The sequence below is a fragment of the Leptinotarsa decemlineata genome, unplaced genomic scaffold (assembly GCF_025532065.1).
Source record: "Leptinotarsa decemlineata unplaced genomic scaffold, Ldec_3_MD MMD2_tig00001719_RagTag_RagTag, whole genome shotgun sequence".
Lineage (NCBI taxonomy): Eukaryota > Metazoa > Arthropoda > Insecta > Coleoptera > Chrysomelidae > Leptinotarsa > Leptinotarsa decemlineata.
The window spans coordinates 2,089,372-2,113,395 of record NW_027412569.1 but is presented as its reverse complement, the minus strand read 5'-3'; the positions used below and the strand labels follow the sequence as shown (position 1 = coordinate 2,113,395).

General features: G+C 35.4%; 1 protein-coding gene across 2 annotated transcripts in view; it reads right to left on the bottom strand.

Annotated features, from left to right (window-relative positions):
* The window catches only part of LOC111501875 (putative fatty acyl-CoA reductase CG5065), a 73,143-nt gene that overhangs the window by 5,407 nt on the left and 43,712 nt on the right, over positions 1 to 24,024 (bottom strand). For both annotated transcript variants that reach the window (XM_074176296.1, XM_074176295.1), the window contains exons 4-6: positions 14,528 to 14,723; positions 6,384 to 6,582; positions 1,384 to 1,623 (exon numbers count right to left, since the gene is read on the bottom strand). In XM_074176296.1, coding sequence (XP_074032397.1) covers positions 1,384 to 1,623; positions 6,384 to 6,582; positions 14,528 to 14,723 — 635 coding nt within the window. The remainder of the gene's footprint in view (positions 1 to 1,383; positions 1,624 to 6,383; positions 6,583 to 14,527; positions 14,724 to 24,024) is intronic.

Genomic DNA, 24,024 nt, shown 5'->3' with positions numbered 1-24,024 from the left:
AATATCATCGTTATTGATTTACCTATTTATATCAGGCCGACAACTTGACTAAAGTTACACCAATTATAATACTTTGAGCAATTTTGTCTTATATTTGAAAGTATTTATAATAACCCATGTGTAGGTATACATTTTTGCAAAACTTGATATTGACCTAGTATCCCAAATCTTCTTGAAAAATTGTTCGCGAATTGATAGCAAAATTTCGCGAAACTCAGGTAGTCCTGAGTAGAACATCAGTTAGATCTTTAAGTATTATGTTCTTTTGTCTGATTCTGTTGCTTTTCGACAACAAGGTAAAAGTTAACAATCTAAACCCCAATTTTTATTAAATTCACTTAACATTCGGTTCTCGTAATTTGAGAAATGACGCATAAACAGTAATTATCCTTGAAAAGATACAACGTTGCCAAATTATGTTGGCGCTCGGGTAAGCTACGTTTATTGTTATGCTTGACTAGAGTTTTAACCGGGCTTATGCAACTTTACAGAGAAAACGGCGATTACGGTCTTTAGTGTGTGACAAACACGTTTTTTGGCATGTTCATAACCTCTGTTATCTCTCTTACTTCAATTCGGCGGTTGACTAGCACCATTTTGTGAACTTTGGCGATGTTTTCGTCGCTAGTTGCAGTTTTTGACGTTCCAAACGTTCATCCTCCCCCCCAGGTCTTACGACCACGTTTAAATTCAGATGCCCAAAATTTCACTGTGATAAATGATGTTGCAGAGTCCCCATACACAGAATCCAACTCATCTTTGATTTGCGTAGGCGTATTGCCTTTCAAAAACAAATATTTATTGACAGCTCAATACTCGATTTTGTTCAATTTCATAAAAACACACACACACTCCAACGACTGTTACATAACTACTGCGGGTCCAAAATGGCTGAAACTTTGGTGAGTAACTGTCAACACATGAACAACGAAATTCACCTAGCTTTTATTTAAGAATGCTGCCATCTTCATGTTGAGGTCGGAAACTTTTCAGTAACCTCAGTAACTCATGTTTCCTTGAATGAAGCATTATTTTCCTGAAATAACCTTATCTTGGTGAAAAATAGGTCCTTTTTGTACACATAAATTATTTTATTAAGTGTGTATGTTGGAGTTCTAACTGAATAGAAAAAAGTGGTTTCTGTGTAATTCAATTTTCATGTCTTTGGAAGTACTTGTTTCGGAGGATCCTTTTTTTCACTTAGTATCTGAAAGAGCCTTTTCTACATGATCTGCACATCTTTGCAAAGCGTTTCCCTTGGAGTTAACTAGTTTCCTCTTTTTTTTGTGAGTTCCCACATTTTTTGTATAATAACGGAGAAGAAGTGAGCCAAAAAGCCCCTTCCCACACCTTTTATATTTGAATCATAATGCGTATACTCACAATGTTTTCTGTCCGCAAATAAACATAATTAAATCGATAAGAATAGCAGGGATCCAATGGTAGAAAACGCTGTAAATATTATGCACGAACTTCGAAGATCTAATATCACCATCAGGGTACCAAATTTGCATCTCAAAAGGGTAGTCGTACACGATTCTTCTTCCTTTATCTACAATTTCTTGGTAAGTTATTTGTAATTTGGACTCCACCGTTAAATTATATACTGGAACCTCGTCGGACCTAAAAAAAAATATGATTGAAATACAAAATGAGTTATTTGTAGAACTTATTTTGCCCTATAAATCTAGCATCAGCGTTGCACCCGTGCAATGCTGATGCTAAATATAAATTCACCATCGGAAATTTGAGAGCTTGGAGAAAAAGTGATGAAAAGATAATTTTGTTTTACGGACGCGGCTTTTGTTCCCGCGGCTGGCGCTCCAGTTGGAATATTGCACGTCTACAATATAAAACGAACCTACATACAGAATTTCAGCCTTCGAAAATATACCTGTATGGAGAGAGAGTGATGAAAAGGTAACTTCACTTTATGAAATAGCTATTTATGATACGAGTGCTAAGAGTAAGGTTTTATTTTGTGCGTGAAAAAGTTTGCGAAACGAGCGTAGAGAGTTGAGCAATTTCACGAACAAAATAAAACTTACTTTTAACACAAATAACATACAAAGTTTTTTGTACAACTGCCCTGTTTTCATAATGAGATAGATACATTTAATATTTCTATAAAACCACATTTTGACATTTCTTGTCAGTTAACTAATTTCATGTTATCGCATTTGCTGTGAAGTGGCCGTGTCAGGTGACGCCGAATCACCTGATTACCAACAAACATTATTGTTTACAGCTCACGCGTTTTATTTAAAGTCACATTTAAAGTTATTGGTGGTGTTTAATGTCTTGCATAATGAAGAACAATAGTGAGGAATTGTGTGTTCCTGACGGTATTAAAGAGGCTGCAAAAAGAGCTTCAATTGAATTGTTACCAAAAAAATCGGCTCAGCAGTACGATATCGCATATTCTAATTTTCTTAGCTGGTGTAGACTTGAAAACATCGAAGGAAATTTCAGCGAAATTGTCTTCTTAGCCTATCTAGAAGAGAAATGAAAAATATGGAACTAGTCAACTTTGTGGAGCAAGTTTTTAATTATAAAGTCGAGTGCGCTTGTTAAAAAAGGTGTTGATACAAGCAAATATTTCAAGTTGATAGCATTCTAAAAGCGCAAAAATGAAAGATATAGGCCCGAAAAATCGAAAACTCTTACGTTGAACAAGTCCAGAGGTTTATAAATGAGGCGTCAGATGAAAAATATTTGGCGATATAAGTTGCTACTATTTTCGGAATATATGGAGCCTGCCGTCATGAAGAGCCGCGCCATTTATTAATAAAAGACATTAAATCAATGGATAAATAATTGATTGGACAAATTCCAAATACAAAAACGAAAATACGTCGTACTTTTTGCATTGTTGGAAAAAACATTGACTATCTTATTAAATACGTTGCATTTACATTTTTACATTTTTATCAATCATCAACGTTTTTTTCTGAAATACTCAAATTATAAATGCAGTGAACCCAGTTGGTATAAACACGTTTAGGAAAATGCCCTCTACCATTGCTGAGTTTCTGAACCTCCCGGAACCAAAGGAATATACAGGTCACTGTTTCAGAAGGTCTTCTGCTTCTTTGCTAGCAGAATCAGGAGCAAATATAACGGATATTAAGAAGCACGGAGTATGGAAGTCTACAACAGTAGCTGAGGGTTACATCGATTGATCTATTTTTTATAAAATGGCTACTGCTGAAAGAATAATCCTAACAGCTAGCTCCAGCGTTACAGCATCGTCCTCTTTACTTCAAGAATTAAATGTTAATGCCCGTGAAATTGTCAGAATTTAATTGTATCTATATATATATATATATATATATATATATATATATATATATATATATATATATATATATATATATATTGTTCATAATGGAACTCCTTTGAAAATTGAATAATTATGTTTCTTTTATCGCTATTTCATCGAGAAAAATCGTGTTAAAAATTCTTTTAATATTATTGTTACTTTGTAAACATCATTTTTAATACTCTTGAAAACCATTACAAATGCCACTTTCAATGACAGTTGTACCAAAAAGCAATTTTTATATGTAAACGCGCCCCTTTCATACCCAGGGAGGCGCCCCAGTTGAAATATCCAAAAATCCTTTCTTATCGCACATCTATAACATAAAAAGAACCTACATACAAAATTGCAGCCTCCGAAAATATAGCGGTACTGAGAAATAGTGATAAAAAGATAATTTTCATATGAAAACGCGTCTAAGACCTAAGAAGAACCTATATACAAAATTTTAGCTTCCTAATACTTACCAGTACGAAAAAACAGAGATGAATGAGTATATAAGTATAGATATATTTTTCGATTTGCACCTGCTATAATCTTCATTCATATGTAAATAAATTATAAATGAAGTAGTTGAGAAGATGAGTGAATATTCTAAAAAATTATTGGGTTCTAATAAAATACCTGGAGAGCGTGCCCTGATCCAAAACGAAAGCTATACAGGGTGTAACTGAATAAGTGTAAAATATTCAAGGAGGTGATTCCTCATCGAAAAAAAAGGATCTTTCATATAAAGAAACTTCATTGGAGCATCCCTTGGTAAGATACAGCCCCTTAAAGGGGGTACATAAAATTTGTATAACAATTTTTTTCACAAGCACTGAAAAAGTTACAATATTGAAAATAACCTAACGTTTTGTACTACCAAAAAGACACTCAGCCAGTAATTTATTTGGTTTACCCCATGGTTGTAAGGGGTGGAAAACGCAACCCCTAAAATTTATTTCCAATGTAAATTTTTGTCTTATTATTTGTTCACCATTTGAAAATTTATTTCCGATAGCCTGTTCCATTCTGAACAAAAAATTTCTCTTGGGTTTTTTGCCCAAAATAAACCAGTTCGCAGCAAAAAATTATTTTACGAACAACTACAGAGATACATCGTCATAAATGCGAACTGGATTTATTGTTATTTTGTAGTTACCTGCATTAAACGATTGAAGGGTAATAAACGAAACCAATTTATTAATAACAAAACACACAACATGTAGAAATCATAGTAAATGTTCAATATGTCTACCTTTAGACATTACGCATGCGTCTAGACGACGGCGCATTGAGCCACGTATTCGCTCAAATATTCCTGGAGTCTCTCTGATTACCCTGCACGCATCGATGATGCGGTTTCTTGAGTCCTCTACATCGCGAACAGGAGTACGATAAACCAAGTGCTGTAAATAGCCCCAAATAGAGAAATCGAGAGGATTGAGATCCGGAGATTGAGCGGGCCAGTTCTGTGGTCCTCCTCGACCTACCACTGATTTGCATATGTTTCAGTTAAATGCTGACGTGCTACTTGATTAAAATGGGCGGAAGCCCCATCATGCATAAGAAAAATATCCCTTCTGACGCCCAAAGGAACTTCCTCCAGCAGTACTGGATGCACTTCTCTTAAAAATTGAACGTATGCCTCACCATTTAATCGAGGAGGTAGAAAATGAGGCCCAATTGAATCATCCCCAATAACTCCGAGCCACACGTTAAGAGAAAACTGTTCTTGGTGGTTAGTTTCGACAATAGCGTGAAGGTTTTCATCAGCCCATATGTGGTAATTATGAAAATTAATAATCTTGAACAGAAAAAAACTACATTCGTCTGTGAATTCTTTCGTCTTCAGAAAGTCAAAATTTCTTCTAATCATTTCCAGCATCCAATTGCAAAATTCAAGACGGTTCGGAAAGTCTCGCGGTAACAGTGCCTGTACTCGTTGCAGATGGTAAGGGTATAAGAGTTGTTTCTTTAAAATTGAAAATTCCGTCATGTGATCAACATTTAGCTGGAAAGCAATCTTTCTAGTACTGGTAGTAGGTTGTTCTTCAATCAAATTAAGTACTGGTTCCTCAAGCTGTGGTGTTCGTACTTCTCGATGGCGACCACAATCCTGCGTTCTTTTGTCGAATGAACCATATTCTCGTAATCGTTGATGAAGTCGAGCAAATATTCTATTTGAAGGATGCTGCCGTTGAGGATACATTTTAGCATATCTTCTAGAAGCTTCTAACCCATTTCCCTGCGACAGACCGTAAACGTAATGCATATCAGCCATTTCCTTATTTGTGTATGCCATTTTAATAACGAGTGAATTATTAAAGTAACAAATTAAGAACAGAACAACAACATACAATTAGTATTAATTCAATTTCGAAAATTCACAAACTGACAGCGTCATACCAATTTAATTGTCACTATCGCTAATAGCGACCTACTAGATAGATAGTTTCGTATTTTCGCATTTATGACGATGTATCTCTGTAGTTGTTCGTAAAATAATTTTTTGCTGCGAACTGGTTCATTTTGGGCAAAAAACCCAAGAGACATTTTTTGTTTGTAATGAAACAGGCTATCGAAAATATATTTTTAAATGGTAAACAAATGATAAGACAAAAAGTTACATTGGAAATAAATTTTAGGGGTTGCGTTTTCCACCCCTTACAACCATTGGGTAAACCAAATAAATTTCTGGCTAAGTGTCTTTTCGGTAGTACAAAACGTCAGGTTAATTTCAATATTGTAACTTTTTAGTGCTTGTGAAAAAAATTGTTATACAAATTTTATGTACCCCTTTAAGGGGCTGTATCTTAACAAGGGATGCTCCAATGAAATTTCTTTATATGAAAGATCCTATCTTTTTTCGATGAGGAATCACCTCCTCAAATGTTTTACACTTATTTAGTTACACCCTGTATTTGACATCCCTATATAGCTTCAAAGCTCCGATACTTCAAAGCTCCGATACTTGTTTCAACGAACTACACAAAAAGCACCGGGGACTCACACAAAAAGCACGGGGGACTCTTAAGGCATATATCTCAAAGTGGTTTAATAATCTGTTGTAACTTACTTGGTCTGTTTTGAACCAACAGCTTGAGCGATGCAAATACTTGCGTTGATAGCATAATCAACTGGTATAACTTGAGCCTTATGTTCTCCTTTGCAATGCATTGATCGGATGACTCCTTTACCAGCGCCCACTAGCAGCCCAACTGGTCCGTTCAAATTGTCCACCCATCCTGGAACGGGTTCCATTGCGGATGGGATAACTGGGAAAAAATGCATTTTTTAAATTCATCATTTGAAATTTATTGTATTGTACTGAGTATTGTTTATGTGGTTGTTGTGCTCAAAATTCTGGAGAGCTAAATGAGGGACGCTATTTTCTGCTATTCAATCCTTCAAAAAATTTGTATTTCCTTTCTCGAAAATATCCGGTCCGCGGTGAAGCAGGCTCAGAGTATATGCTCTGCTATGAAGACCTGAATTTCCTTGTGGAAAATAATCCACTGCTAGATAGACCATGGTCTGTCTGCGACTATCATCATCAGGTCAGTAAGCAACACGCATGTGTAGCTCGCGGAGTAGATCTTCTGTGATGTGACACATTAATAATAATATAATAATAATAATATAATTTATTAATAAAATGTGAGATAGATGTATACAGCAAATATAATGTTTTGCATAAATGATACCTACTCGATAAGTGAGCAAACACTTGTTCCGAGATAAAATTACCTCACTTAACTACATAAGAAGAAAAATATATTCAATCCAATACGAGAACATTACGAAAATAAATATACCGGGTGTCCCACATTTTATGTGACAGGCAATATCTGGTTTGTTGAAGGAGATACACAAAAATGTTTCATACAAAAGTTTTAGGAGTTCATGAGAGCTATATTTTTATATAATTTTCAAATATACAGGGTGTTTAGTGTAGGTGCTACAGACCAAAATTCCATTTTTTAAAATAGAACGCCCTGTATAGCATTACATATTCAGATGCTACGTTAAATTCTGATAACATTTCATGTTTGGTTTTTGAAATTCGGTTACGGCGTTGTTGAGTTATTGCTTAAAATGTAAAGTCTTGAGAACGACTATTATTTTTAAAAATATCTCATACAATTATTCTCTCTGCATCAAATCACATGAAAATTAGTCAAAATTTTGGGTGTTGTGGAATTCAGTCAGGAATCATTTTGAATATGAAACAATTGTGAAATTGAAAGAGGTGTATTCGAAAACAAATCTTTAATTAATAACAATGTAAATAATATAACTTGATAAATCATTTCATAAGAATGGTAGGTACCTAGAAATAAGTCATAAAAATTGTTCAAAGTGATGCCCATTAGATATTATCCAGCCTTCGAAACGTCGAATCACTTCTCTTGTACAAGTCGCTCTTATAATATCAGGCGTAATATCACTGCACGCTAGTCGAATTTTCATTTTCAGATCATCCACATTCAAAGGGGGAGTAGTGAAAACAATATCTTTTAAATAACCCCATAGGAAAAAATCAAGCGGTGATAAATCTGGGGAACGAGCCGGCCACCGAATTGGACCCTTATTACCAATCCATCTATTTGGGTACGTTCTATCCAGATATTCAGTAACAACCTGTGAATTGTGAGGAGGAGCACCATCTTGTTGCCACCAAATTCCTTGTCGTTCTGCTATGGGAATATCTTCCATCAACTGGATCAAATCATTTTCTAGAAAATGTAAATATCGCAATCCATTGAGATTTTCATTGAAAAAGTAAGGTCCTATGATGCGGCCATTGAACAATCCACACCATACATTAATACCCCAAGTAGTTTGACAATTACTTTCGCGGACCCAGTGGGGATTTTCTTGAGACCAATAGTGACTGTTATGTCGATTCACAACTCCATTATTGTGGAATCGCGATTCATCGCTCCACAAAATTTGACTGAATATGTTAGGACTTTCATGTAATATTACCTGAATACAAAGTCCGTGGGTTTCAAACCTTGTACCAACTGAATTTTGAATGGTGGTATTTATTTTCTTTCAGAATTCTCTGTACATTAGATTTACTCACACCGACTTCTTCTGCAAGAGTACGAATAGAAACATGTGGATGAATAATAATATAAGCCAACACATTGATCTCTAAATCTTCAGTTCTAACAGACCTCGTATGATGACGATGCTTTATAGTAGAAGTAAATGACCCAGTTCGCAATTTTTCTGCAACTCTCGAAAAAGTCATTCGTGACGGAATGGGTCTGTCTGGAAAACGTTCTTGGTATAGACGTTGTGCTTGACGGCAGTTTTTCTGACATTCCCAAAAAATTAATAACATATCAATGCAATCACTTGGACTAAAATAACTGGACGGTGATAAGCAAAAATATGTTAACCCACATTCTCGACATTGTGACTGAAGAGCGTTTTTTGATGGATTTCGGTTTACTTCCAAGGGTTTATTCAATATTATGATATTGGGAAATATTGAAATTAAGTCATTTTTGGCAAAACACACTGAATATAATAAATTGCGATTCATCATTAAAATTGCAGCCGCTGATATTTTGTGGGTTGGCTCATTGCTTATCCCAAACTTGCAAACCCAAATTTCGATCAGGAACTAACAATTTTGAATGTTTTTATGCCTACTTCATGTTTTTATTGTTGTCTCACAATCACAATCGCGACCATTTTTTGACAAAATCTTTTTTCCTCATTCCTAACTGTCGTAGAAGTAACTAAAACATTGTTATTAATTTTCTGACATCACCTCCTTAGATTAGTTAAGGTCCGATCATGGCGATCTAGTTGCAATAATAAAAGTGACTAAGAAACTGAGTAGTAGTACTTTTTAAAACTTCATATTCTGTTTCCTCAGAGATACTTGTATATTATTGGGATAGAAGGTCATCAAGAGGAAACTATACAACTTTTCTACATCGTAGAACTGTCTAACTGTCTAACTTAGTACAGTCTAACTTCAGATCCACAACAAAACTGAGATAAAATAATATCAAACAAAGTCTTATATATCACATTGATGCATCACATTGATGCAGAGTTTCGAAGAACCGTGTGAAATGGAGAATATATTTATAATTTCATTTGAAAAGTGGTTTCAATGATTTTCTAAAGTATTTAAACTTATTTATAATTCGTACTATGAGAATTATATTTCGAAATCAATTCCGGTTAGTTACGGCGTCTGCACACCCAACTGACATTTTTTCTTCACCAAAAAGCCATTATGAGTTCATCCAACAGTCAACATATGTACCGTTTCCAATCACTATGGACCTCATACAACAACAAGAAGAAAAATAACACACTGTACATACTCGGCTCGTTTGTAATTACTTAGATGGGAGACGTCAAATCAACATGCACTTTTTATTTTTTTTATGGTAATTTGAAAAATATTCAATTAAACCATAATTTTATTTTTCTGAGAATCATTAACAACGACAAAATTGCTTTTCACACCTCATTTGATAATAATATGTATGCATCAACTTTAAAGGAAATCTTTCACGACTCGATGATCGTCTCCTTTTATTCCTTCAAATGATAAGTTTTAGTTAGGTGTTGATTCAATTCTGCTATTTTTTCAAAATCCTTAAAAGGAATAGTACCATATTACCGAAAATATTACCTCTCGGGAATGTATAGATGGGGTCAAAATATCACCAGTACTTCATATAACTTTTTTTCCTAAAAGTCTTCGTAACCAAGTTACGGGCCCTCGAAGTTACAAAATGAAAAATGTTTTTCTTTCATAACTTTTCAAGTGAATATTCAAAATCATCCAAATTTTGGTAATTGACTAAACAAATGAATTCCGTCGATAAGCTTTCATGCAGGAGTCAGTTGTTTTGCTACAAAGTCAGGAACGGACTACCCCCGATGGTCCACACCCCAAAACTTTGAAATGACAGATATTTTTCAATATTTTTCAACAAAATAAGGTAACTTGGACAATTTTATGAATAAAAGTACTCGTGTGGAAAGTCGATCGGAGCAACGAGTCTTGATAAAAATGTAGTTCTACTCGACGACATCAAACCCGCTCGTCCACCATTATTTGAAATGAATAATTATCAAAGCAGAAATAATAATGATAACGTTAATTCAACAACATTTATAACAGGAATAATACAAAGTATGCTAAAATGAAGTCGTAAACAAAAAGTACAGTACCTATATGGAAGTTTAAGTCACAATTGTGATAGCAGATATTTTTTCAAAAGAAATATCAAGTTCTGTAGATTCGTGGTGTTTTTAAACTAACAAGCTACTCTACTATGAAATATCGAATTCATTCCATATTTTGTATGTACATAATACGTGTGGAATAATCACGTTTCGTGTTGATCAGTTATCTGAATCTCATGAAACTCAACATTCGAATGTTTCAAATTCTTCTTCACAGCTAAACTGTTGAGGAGTTTCACTGATAATTATAATTTTATGGGAGAAATTCTTTAACACGAATCTAAATTTAGCTGAAAAAACGCACATCGGAAAAAATATTTACTATACTAATAAAAAGCAAACGAATGAACTACAAAAACGGCTGCACATGATCAGGTGAAAAATATCCAGGGAATAATTATGTTCCATTTCTTTCACAGATGTTGACAAAAAAACCTTTTAGAAAGTTTTGATAAAAAATGAGAAACTGGAATGCGATTTTGTTTTGTTGAGTGGTGCGTTGTCATATGACTATCATTGTATTGTCAATATTCTATAGGATATTTTGAATTTTTTTGATATGGCCGAACAGTTTACATTCAATGAATATGCAGATATGCATGTATTTTATGGACGAGCATTTTGTAATGCTGCAGAAGCTCGTCGTCTGTATTCCGAGCATTTTCCCAATCGAACGGTACCGTCAAGAGAAACATTCGAGCGTGTCGATCGCAGCTTGAGGGAGACAGGTATGTAATAATTGATAATTAATTTGAGCACGTTGTTTTATTTCGATATTATTGTAGGTACAGTTTTGCCAAAACGAGGTGGTGAGGGCGCTCCTAGGACTGTACGTACCGTTGTATTAGAGGAAAATATTTTGGAAGCCGTCGCTGATGATCCTTCAATGAGCATCAGAAATCTATCAGAACAGTTCCATACATCCAAGTCCACTATTCATAGAATAATTAGGGAACAACTGCTCCACCCATTTCACATCCAGAAGGTACATGCCATGACACCTCAAGATTTTCCAGCACGACTGGAATATGCCAATTGGTTCATGGATAGGCAAAGAGAGGATATGACTTTTATTAATCGAGTTTTATTCACTGATGAAGCAGGTTTCAGTAGAGATGGAGTTATCAACTCTCATAATCTCCATATATGGGCCGAAGAAAATCCCCATGGGATATTACAAACCAAACACCAACGGAAATTCAACGTGAATGTTTGGGCTGGTATCATAGGAAACCATCTTATAGGACCATTCGTTCTACAGGACCGATTGAATGGAGAACGTTATTTGGAGTTCATTCAGAACGATTTGAATGGACTTTTGGAACATGTTCCATTGCAAACCCGAAGAGATATGTGGTTTATGCATGATGGCGCTCCTCCTCATTTTAGTTTGATTGTGCGTGACCATCTGAACCATATTTTCCACAATAGATGGATTGGTAGAGGTGGGCCATATTCATGGCCATCGCGGTCTCCGGATTTAAATCCATTGGATTTCTTTCTGTGGGGGCATCTAAAAAGCCTTGTTTACGCTACACCTATTCACACAAGAGATGCATTGTTGAATAGAATAACATTACATTGTGAAGCCATACGAAACGACCCTGGAATGCTATTTCAAGTACAGAGGGGTGTCTTCGCAGACTAAGAAAATGTATAGAGAGAGAAGGTGGTCATATCGAGCAGTTTCTGTAGCGGATTTTTCATTTCTGTTTGCTCTTGAGGCTCTTGAGTTCCGTTAGTTAAACGTGTTTGCATTATAAAAATTCGTTATGAACATTTTACCTATCATTTCCATTTTCCTTAAAAACTAATATTTTCGAATAATGGTAGACATCTCAGGATAAATGTTGTTGAATTAACGTTATCATTATTATTTCTGCTTTGATAATTATTCATTTCAAATAATGATGGACGAGCGGGTTTGATGTCGTCGAGTGAAACTACATTTTTATCAAGACTCGTTGCTCCGATCGACTTTCCACACGAGTACTTTTATTCATAAAATTGTCCAAGTAACCTTAATTTGTTGAAAAATATTGAAAAATATCTGTCATTTCAAAGTTTTGGGGTGTGGACCATCGGGGGTAGTCCGTTCCTGACTTTGTAGCAAAACAACTGACTCCTGCATGAAAGCTCATCGAAGGAATTCATTTGTTTAGTCAATTACCAAAATTTGGATGATTTTGAATATTCACTTGAAAAGTTATCAAAGAAAAACATGTTTCATTTTGTATCTTCGAGGGCCCGTTACTTGGTAACGAAGGATTTTAGGAAAAAAAGTTATATGAAGAACTGGTGATATTTTGACCCCATCTATACATTCCCGAGAGGAAAAGAGGAAGTCCAGGGACACCCTGTATATATTACAATGTAGGTTTTCACGGAAGGTAGAATATGATGTGTTGTTTTTCCGGGTGTTCATCCGTTGTGTACTATTCGATAGTCGACGTTTCGCCATCATCTCAGATGGCATTATCAAGACGAGTTACTGCTTCGCTTCGAGAGGTGTAACTGATGTTAGGTTCTTCTTGTGGTGGTTTTATATGGTTTCACTTGCGTAAGTTGTATGGATTTGTTACCTGTTTTTCCACCTGAGGCTTGTTGATGGCTTTTGGCAGTTCTCCTACCTGTTTTTCTACCTGAGGGTTGTTAATGGCTTCTGGCGGTTCTTCTACCTGCGATGGTTCATTATCAATTTGTGAGACAAAGACAACCACAAATTGATAATGAACCATCGCAGGTAGGAGAACCGCCAGGTGGAAAAACAGGTAACAAATCCATACAACTTACGCAAGCGAAGCCATATAAAACACCACAAGAAGAACCTAACATCAGTTACACCTCTCGACGCGAAGCAGTAACTCGTCTTGATAAAGTCATCTGGGATGATGGCGAAACTTCGACTATCGAATAGTACACAACGGATGAACACCCGGAAAAACAACACATCATATATATATATATATATATATATATATATATATATATATAATATATATATATATATATATATATAAAATCTTTGAAATCTTCACAAAATTAAACTATCAAACGCATATATAAATTATCGTTCCCATAACCAACAGTGTATAAAGCAAAAACATCATTAGATTTGAATTGATACAAACAAAAAAATTGTTGTTTCATTCATTCAATAACAAATAAATAAAAAAATTCAAACATAAATTTCATAGGAATCAATAATTTTCTCAGTCATAATAGTAGACGAACAAAATTATTAGCAATTAGTGACTTCGATTCTCATTTCGACATCACTTCATCGCAAATTCGAAAATCATTTGAAATATTATTGAATTAAATAAATTGAAAAAGCAGGTTTATATGGTTTCCATATAGCTAAAATCATCTAAATTTTTCTATATCAGATAAGGAAAATTTCACATTTGATTGTTCGTCCATATTGATTATTTTACTTGTGTTTTCTCATTCAACTTTCATAATGTTTTATATTTTAGTTTTCACTATCCATTAACACACACTGCTCATATTGATTACTTGTGTTTTCTTTTACAATATTTCATTATTTTGTTGATGTTAGGAATCACACGTTAAAAGGTAAGACCTCGTTATTCCTTAGCTCGCACAACTTCGACTTCTGAGGGTTGTCGTTCGTTAGGGTGTGACAGCTGGTTAACGGAAAAAACATATTTCAAACAGACAGACAGAATTTGTATCTTAGTTAATTCAGTTGAAAACTGATCAATACAGTTTATGATTTTCACTATAAAAGGGTTTTACAAAAACCGCCACACGTGTTTCGCTATATGATAGATTCCTTAAGCGTAAACTAGTTTTCGATTCTTGGTAATTAATCGTGGTGTTGCCGTCATGAAATAATATTTTATTGCTTCGTGAATAAATGCTTCTCTTTCGCGAATCCTACCTACTGCGCCAGTTATGTATTGGTTTTTGGAAAATCGACTGAATAACAAAATAATCCAGCACATTTATGGCGATCGTACTCACCTATTGAAGGGCGAACTATACAGACAGGCATGTTGTCTTTTTCATCGGCAACTAAAGTTTCAGCCAGCCTTTTGCTATAAGTATACGTATTAGGATGTGGCGCAATGATAGCCTTTGTTGCTGTCTCTAATGCTTCGGAGTTCAACCATTTGGTTATACTCATAACGTCTCTTGGATCATCCTTCTTCTCATAAACCTGAAATTGAAAAGTGGTAACACCATAAGAAGAAAGAAGAAGAAGAAGAAATTCATTTCCAGATAGGCAAGCCTAATATAAACATAATTAATGTACTTTATCTAAGTATAATACATAAAAATCAAAATAAATTAGTCTATTATAACCAAATAACAGAAAATCACACAAAAAAGAAAAAAACTATATCGCACATATTCTATATAGGATACACGTTTACATATTTACTTATACAGGGTGTCCCTGGACTTCCTCTTTTCCTCTCGGGAATGTATAGATGGGGTCAAAATATCACCAGTACTTCATATAACTTTTTTTCCTAAAATCCTTCGTTACCAAGTAACGGGCCCTCGAAGTTACAAAATGAAAAATGTTTTTCTTTGATAACTTTTCAGGTGAATATTCAAAATCATCCAAATTTTGGTAATTGACTAAACAAATGAATTCCGTCGATGAGCTTTCATGCAGGAGTCAGTTGTTTTGCTACAAAGTCAGGAACGGACTACCCCCGATGGTCCACACCCCAAAACTTTGAAATGACAGATATTTTTCAATATTTTTCAACAAAATAAGGTTACTTGGACAATTTTATGAATAAAAGTACTCGTGTGGAAAATCGATCGGAGCAACGAGTCTTGATAAAAATGTAGTTCTACTCGACGACATCAAACCCGCTCGTCCACCATGAAATGAATAATTATCAAAGCAGAAATAATAATGATAACGTTAATTCAACAACATTTATAACAGGAATAATACAAAGTATGCTAAAATGAAGTCGTAAACAAAAAGTACAGTACCTATATGGAAGTTTAAGTCACAATTGTGATAGCAGATATTTTTTCAAAAGAAATATCAAGTTCTGTAGATTCGTGGTGTTTTTAAACTAACAAGCTACTCTACTATGAAATATCGAATTCATTCCATATTTTGTATGTACATAATACGTGTGGAATAATCACGTTTCGTGTTGATCAGTTATCTGAATCTCATGAAACTCAACATTCGAATGTTTCAAATTCTTCTTCACAGCTAAACTGTTGAGGAGTTTCACTGATAATTATAATTTTATGGGAGAAATTCTTTAACACGAATCTAAATTCAGCTGAAAAAACGCACATCGGAAACAATATTCACTATACTAATAAAAAGCAAACGAATGAACTACAAAAACGGCTGCACATGATCAGGTGAAAAATATCCAGGGAATAATTATGTTCCATTTCTTTCACAGATGTTGACAAAAAAACCTTTTAGAAAGTTTCGATAAAAAATGAGAAACTGGAATGCGATTTTGTTTTGTTGAGTGGTGCGTTGTCATATGACTATCATTGTATTGTCAATATTCTATAGGATATTTTGAATTTTTTTGATATGGCCGAACAGTTTACATTCAATGAATATGCAGATATGCATGTATTTTATGGACGAGCATTTTGTAATGCTGCAGAAGCTCGTCGTCTGTATTCCGAGCATTTTCCCAATCGAACGGTACCGTCAAGAGAAACATTCGAGCGTGTCGATCGCAGCTTGAGGGAGACAGGTATGTAATAATTGATAATTAATTTGAGCACGTTGTTTTATTTCGATATTATTGTAGGTACAGTTTTGCCAAAACGAGGTGGTGAGGGCGCTCCTAGGACTGTACGTACCGTTGTATTGGAGGAAAATATTTTGGAAGCCGTCGCTGATGATCCTTCAATGAGCATCAGAAATCTATCAGAACAGTTCCATACATCCAAGTCCACTATTCATAGAATAATTAGGGAACAACTGCTCCACCCATTTCACATCCAGAAGGTACATGCCATGACACCTCAAGATTTTCCAGCACGACTGGAATATGCCAATTGGTTCATGGATAGGCAAAGAGAGGATATGACTTCTATTAATCGAGTTTTATTCACTGATGAAGCAGGTTTCAGTAGAGATGGAGTTATCAACTCTCATAATCTCCATATATGGGCCGAAGAAAATCCCCATGGGATATTGCAAACCAAACACCAACGGAAATTCAACGTGAATGTTTGGGCTGGTATCATAGGAAACCATCTTATAGGACCATCCGTTCTACAGGACCGATTGAATGGGGAACGTTATTTGGAGTTCATTCAGAACGATTTGAATGGACTTTTGGAACATGTTCCATTGCAAACCCGAAGAGATATGTGGTTTATGCATGATGGCGCTCCTCCTCATTTTAGTTTGATTGTGCGTGACCATCTGAACCATATTTTCCACAATAGATGGATTGGTAGAGGTGGGCCATATTCATGGCCATCGCGGTCTCCGGATTTAAATCCATTGGATTTCTTTCTGTGGGGGCATCTAAAAAGCCTTGTTTACGCTACACCTATTCACACAAGAGATGCATTGTTGAATAGAATAACATTACATTGTGAAGCCATACGAAACGACCCTGGAATGCTATTTCAAGTACAGAGAGGGTGTCTTCGCAGACTAAGAAAATGTATAGAGAGAGAAGGTGGTCATATCGAGCAATTTCTGTAGCGGATTTTTCATTTCTGTTTGCTCTTGAGGCTCTTGAGTTTCGTTAGTTAAACGTGTTTGCATTATAAAAATTCGTTATGAACATTTCACCTATCATTTCCATTTTCCTTAAAAACTAATATTTTCGAATAATGGTAGACATCTCAGGATAAATGTTGTTGAATTAACGTTATCATTATTATTTCTGCTTTGATAATTATTCATTTCAAATAATGGTGGACGAGCGGGTTTGATGTCGTCGAGTAGAACTACATTTTTATCAAGACTCGTTGCTCCGATCGACTTTCCACACGAGTACTTTTATTCATAAAATTGTCCAACTAACCTTAATTTGTTGAAAAATATTGAAAAATATCTGTCATTTCAAAGTTTTGGGGTGTGGACCATCGGGGGTAGTCCGTTCCTGACTTTGTAGCAAAACAACTGACTCCTGCATGAAAGCTCATCGAAGGAATTCACTTGTTTAGTCAATTACCAAAATTTGGATGATTTTGAATATTCACTTGAAAAGTTATCAAAGAAAAACATTTTTCATTTTGTAACTTCGAGGGCCCGTTACTTGGTAACGAAGGATTTTAGGAAAAAAAGTTATATGAAGTACTGGTGATATTTTGACCCCATCTATACATTCCCGAGAGGAAAAGAGGAAGTCCAGGGACACCCTGTATATTCATTCAAAACAAAGTCTTAGTTATTATTATATTTTAAATATAAATTAGCTTCAATTCAGTTTTTCGTTATGAATGTTACCAAGTCCCTCTTGAATAGACGGAGAGAAGAAGAGTTTTTTATGTTATTTGGTAGTTAATTGAAACTGTCCAGACCTTTAAAAAATAACGAGTTCATACTGCTACGTGAATTTGTCCTTGGGATGTGAAAATTGGTGTTCGATCTAGTATCATGATGATGTACTTCACTGTTTGTGATTAAAAGGTTTACTAAGTATGTTGGTTGCAATTTATTTATCATTTTAAATATAAATATCATAGTTTGATAATACAATCGTTGAGAGACATTAAGCCACCTTAAACTACAGAGCATATTATGTATAGGTGTCATTCTATTGCAGAGTAATACTATTCGCATTCCACACGATTTTGTAATTTTTGTAATTGATTTAATTTTTTCTGATTCAAGAGATATAAGAGAGTCCCGCAAAAATCGTAATGAGGTTTTATTATGCAATCATAGCACGTTATTTTGGCATACATTAATAATACAGATGCCACTCTAGAAAAAAAAAAACAGTTTCTTTGATATTTTGCTTATTATCTAGTCAACATGATCATTCAATGAAATTGTATTATCTACAATGAACCCTAGATACTCAATTTTACTCACTATTTCTACATCAGTTTCGATTATTTTAATTTTGACTGTGTTTCTCCCAATTTTATTTTGTTTATACTTTGTTGAAATGCTCATCGCCTTAGTTTTAGTGATATTGAGTTTCAGTTTATTCATTCCAAGGTACAACTCAATATTTTTCAATGAATTATTCATCTTTTCAATAGCGACTTGCAAGGTTTTATCGTAGGTATATATTAATGTATCATCTGCAAATAAGTTAATCACATGATCACCATCTACGTAATTGATATCGTTTATATAAATCAGAAATAGTAAAGGTCCTAATACACTACCTTGTGGAACTCCAAAATTATTCACTAACTCTTGTGAGTAGCACCTATTAATTTTTGTTATTTGACTCCACGAACTGAGGTAACTTTTCATCCACTTCAAAACTACATCACCAATACCATAATATTAGAGCTTTTGGATTAATATATCTCTGTCTATTGTTCCGAATGCCCTCTTTAAATCCAAGAATGTACAAACAACGTAATTATCTTAATCACTTTTTTCTTTCTAATTTGTTATTGTGAACTGTAAGGCAGCCTCACACGAATGTTTTTTTCTAAAGCCTGACTGACAACCTGAAAGTAACCTTTTTTCATCAAAGTATTTTTTGAGTTCCTCATATACTGCTAATTCCAATACTTTTTCAAGGGTTGGAAGAGTATTGATAGGACGAAAATAACATGCTTCATAAGTATTAATTATTTTTGGTATTGGTATTACTGTGCTTATTTTGAAGTGTTGGGGAAATTGTCCTGTTTGAAGAGACGTATTAATAAATTTCAGTATAACATGCCCTAAGGTGTTGAATGTCTCTTTTAGAAATAGACTGTTCATTATCTCAAATCTATTAATTTTATTTATTGAAAATATTATATTTTTCAACTGCCGCAAGTCTGTTTAAAAGAATTTAATTTACTATGTCGAAACTGTTTGAACTCCAGTCTGTAAACAATAGTTTACAATTTCACCTATACTATTGACAAAATATTCATTGAATGCATTTGCAATATCAATTTCTGTGCAACAAACTTTTATTTGATCACCGACGTTGAATACTATCTTTTCAAAATTATAACTTTCAATTGGATTTATAAGTGATTTTAAATATTTCCACATTTCTTTCGCATTATGTTTATTTTCATCAATTTTCTGTTCATAATAACGCTCTATTTTTACTTTTAACATATTCACATAGTCATTTCTCACTCTCTTATAATTTTCCCAATTTATATGTTTACTTAAGTTTGTACTTTGTTTGAATTTCTTATGAGCTAAATCTCTTTCCTTTGCTTTGATTTTCAATTCACTATCATAGTATGGGACTTGATTTTATTTTAACAGTATGTTCTGGTGCTACCTGATCAACAATATCTAGACAGTTTTTTGTTATATTCTCCAATATCACATCAACGTTAACTGAATTCAAATTTCAGTTACAGGACAATAGCTCAATGTTAATGTTATGATAGGTATCTACGTTCATTTTTCTAATTTGCTTGAATGTTTCCCCTAACGTGATATTTGCATTACAGAAATTTACAGATATGATAGAGTGGTCAGTTAGTTTTGGATTATCATGAACAATTGCTCGATTAGAGTCAATATTTGTTACAACATAATCTATAAGAGTAGAGCTATGCTGCCTACACCGTGTCTTTGTATTTACAATTTGATCTACTCCATACATATTAAATAAATGTTTGACCTTTTTGGTATAGAAGAAATCGTCATCCTCATAGTCCATATTGAAGTCGCCAATCATCAGACGTTTTTTTTCCTGTAACTACGATTATAGGAGCATATTTCAGAGTACTAGCTCCTCGTCAGTACCGGGAGGCTCAATTAAGTCAAGGAGGCACCGTGGTATCATCTTTATCACGAGAGTTAGTTTTTTCGTTTCTCTGTAAATTTGCAATTTCAAAAACGAGTGAAGTTTTTGGCCCTTCAGGAAATATTCATGTCACTGAATTATTACAACGCTTACAGTGGAAGTTTACACAACAATTTCGGTTAAATAACACCAATTCTTTTTTCAAAAGGTTTGGGTTTTGCACCCCTCTGATAACGTTGAATGAAAATGATGTTTATACTGCCATTATCGTTAGTTTTAGTAGCATCAGTCGATACAAAACCTCCTTTCAGATGTCAGGTCTATGAATATTCACTGTACAAGGTCTGTTATTTTCTCTCCTCCAAAGAAGTCTTCTTTAGATGTAATAAACTCTCAGTGATTCAGTTCAACAAAGAAGTCACAGGGAGGCAAATCTGTTGAGTACGGTGGCTGGGGCATGATTACGGTGTTGTTTTTGGCCAAAAATTACGAACAAGCAATGACGAGTGAGCAAGTGCAGTATCGCAAAATGATTTTCTTACAATCCCGAACCTTTTATCATCGCAATGGGTGTATAACTTCAAAATAATACTCCTTATTGACCTTACGACCATGTCGATAGAACTCCTGATGCACTTCGCCATGGTAATCGAATTAAACAGTGACCAAAACCTTGACATTTGATCGAACTTGGCGTGCTATTTAATAACAATAATAATAATAATAATAACAATAATTCCTAATCGATGGTCATGCGACCGTTTTTTTGTCCAAATTCAGCAAGTTTGGAACGAACTTCGCTGTCACACGCTTCGTTTCCACAATTTCCGAAACAATTGCATGGGATGAGCCAACCGATATGCCGACATCCTCAGCAACTTCTCTAATAGTGATTCGACGATTCTCTATAACAATGTTCTTTACTTTCTCAACACTGTCAACATTTCAAGTGTTATTGAGCATCAATTCCATTTTTTAAACAAAATTTGATGCAAATTCTTTGGTCCATTTTTTTATAGCAACAAATCGCCGTACACGCAAAACACTACTAACTTTTATGCCTCTGACCAATAAACTAAACATGCCAGACAGCTGAGAATGTGAACATATGTTCGGGACAACTGTACCAACATAAAAAAAATTTAAAAAATTGCTAACCAAATGTACGCAGCACGCTTTTGCGGTTGCTGTATTTCTTGATATTGAAGGAACATTTGACAATGCACTACCTAAATTTATAGGATTGTCTCTAGCTAAGAAGGGTATAGAATCGACCATAATTGGCTAGATCTATGCCATGCTAGTAAACAGAACTGCAACTACGACTCTTCAAGGCGAGGCTATCAGGTTCAGGGTCACCAGGGGCTGCCCTCAAGGTGGGGTACTATCTCCCCTTCTGTGGTCGCTCCTGGTGGATAGTTGATACCCTCGACAGAAGAAAAGTTGATCTGCAAGCTTATGCAGACGATCTTGTCATCCTGGCAAGGTCCACGTCGGAAAGGGTAGCTTGTAATATCCTCCAAAGCGCGTTGGACGTTGTTCATAGTTGGTGCCTGAGGGAGCAGATGTCTGTCAACCCCAACAAAACTGTGTTAATCCCCTTCATCAAGAGAAGAAAATTGGACGATCTAACGCCACTTTCCATTTGGAACGGAGGTGAAATATCTTGGCATTATCCTTGATAAAAGACTCACCTGGAACGCTCACTTGGCAAAAGTTTTACACAAAGTCAGACTGTCTCTATGGACATGTCAAAGGATTTGTGGTAAAACTTGGGGTTTAGGTCCCAAACAAATCCATTGGATTCATGTGATGATTGTCAGATCAATGATCACTTATAGTGCAATTACTTGGTGACCGAAGGCTTTACAGAAAACGGCCCAAGCGAAGCTCACTGGCTTACAGAGACGGGCTTGTCTGGCTATCAGTGGTGCCATCAGTACCACACCGTCAGCGGCCATGGAGATCCTTCTAGATATACCTCCTCTCCACATTTTTCTGGAAAGAGAAGCTAGATGGACTGCATACAGACTTGTGCACATTGCTAATTGCACAAATCAATTTAATGCAGAGTGCAACAGACTGTTGGTTGACATTGGAAGTCACAACATTCTGGAAATGACCATTTGACTTTATGCCTCCAACTGTCAACTACGAACTGCCTTATAAAGTACTATTCCCGAGTAGAGAGGACTGAATCCTCCGGGAGAAGGAAATATTAAGAGCAGATAGTTGTTAGTTCACAGATGGATCAAAAACACCTTCCGGTTCAGGTGCAGGTGTTTTCAGTCGCAGACCCAGGACAGAGTTATCTACCTGCCTAGGAACTCATGCCACTGTATTTCAAGCGGAAATTTACGCTATTGATTTGTGTGCGGAGAGATTGGATAAATCCAACCTCACTCACAAGTCAATAAAAACATTCAAGTCGGACAGTCAAGCGACGTCGGAAGCTCCGAACAACGTCTAAATTGGTAGCAAACTGCCAAAAACGACTCTCCTCGATAGGAAGACTAAACAGATTGTCTCTGGTATGGATTCCTGGCCAACCTGGCCTGGAAGGCAATGAAGCTGCTGACTCTCTTGCAAATGAGGGTGCTGCAAGCGACTTCATTGGACCAAAACCTGTCATTGGCATCGCTTTGGGCTTTGCCAAACAAACACTGAACACCTGGGTGGCAAGAAGATTTATTGACTTCTGGCAGAATCTTCCAGGATTGGCTCACTCCAAGGTGTTTATTCACCCTTCGAAGCTTGATTCTAAACAGTTGTTGGACTACAGTAGGGATGAACTACGATGTCTAACGCCTTCTTACAGGTCACTGTCATTTGAATCATCATATGCAGAGACTTGGACTGTCGGAAGACAGTGTGTGTCGCCTCTGTCTGGAAAATGATGAAACAGCAGAGCATATACTTTGTGCCTGCCCCGCTGGGGACCGAATCAGGTTCTTTGAGTTCGGCAGACCCGTATGCTCACCATCTGACCTGAAAGGCCACTCACCATACAAACTAATCGGCTTCGTTAAGAAGCTGGGTTTATTTGGCCGAGTGTGAATATGTGTGAGCCACAATAAACCCTTGTGGGTTGCGGTGGAGGGTCGAATAGACCCACTCACTTTAGACCTACCTACCTACGCAGCACGCCTAATTTGAACCTTATTTTTTGAACATACCTCGTATCTCGATTTTTTGAGTGACAACGTTTCAATCTGTAATTTGTAAACATCAATTCGTGTTCCTGAATGTTACTGGTTGTTCTACAACAACAATATTAAATTAGAATTTTGATTAACGAACTCGATCGTAATTTTCAAGAGGACCTCGTATTAAGCTATACCGGGTGACAACGAAATCTTCGTACACGGCGCCAATTAGTTGTTTCTAGGATACGAACGAATAGTTCCTTGGATTCAATATTTCTAGAAACCATAGAAAACTTTTTTCAGTTCAACCTGAAAAAAACATGAGAATTTTAAATAAAATCCTGTATATTTTTCTAGAAAATTTTGAGTTACATCCTTCAACATTCTCTTTTCAACGATATAACGCGAGTGATTATTTCTTTTCAAAATAGCGACGTAGGAGCCATTTTCCTTA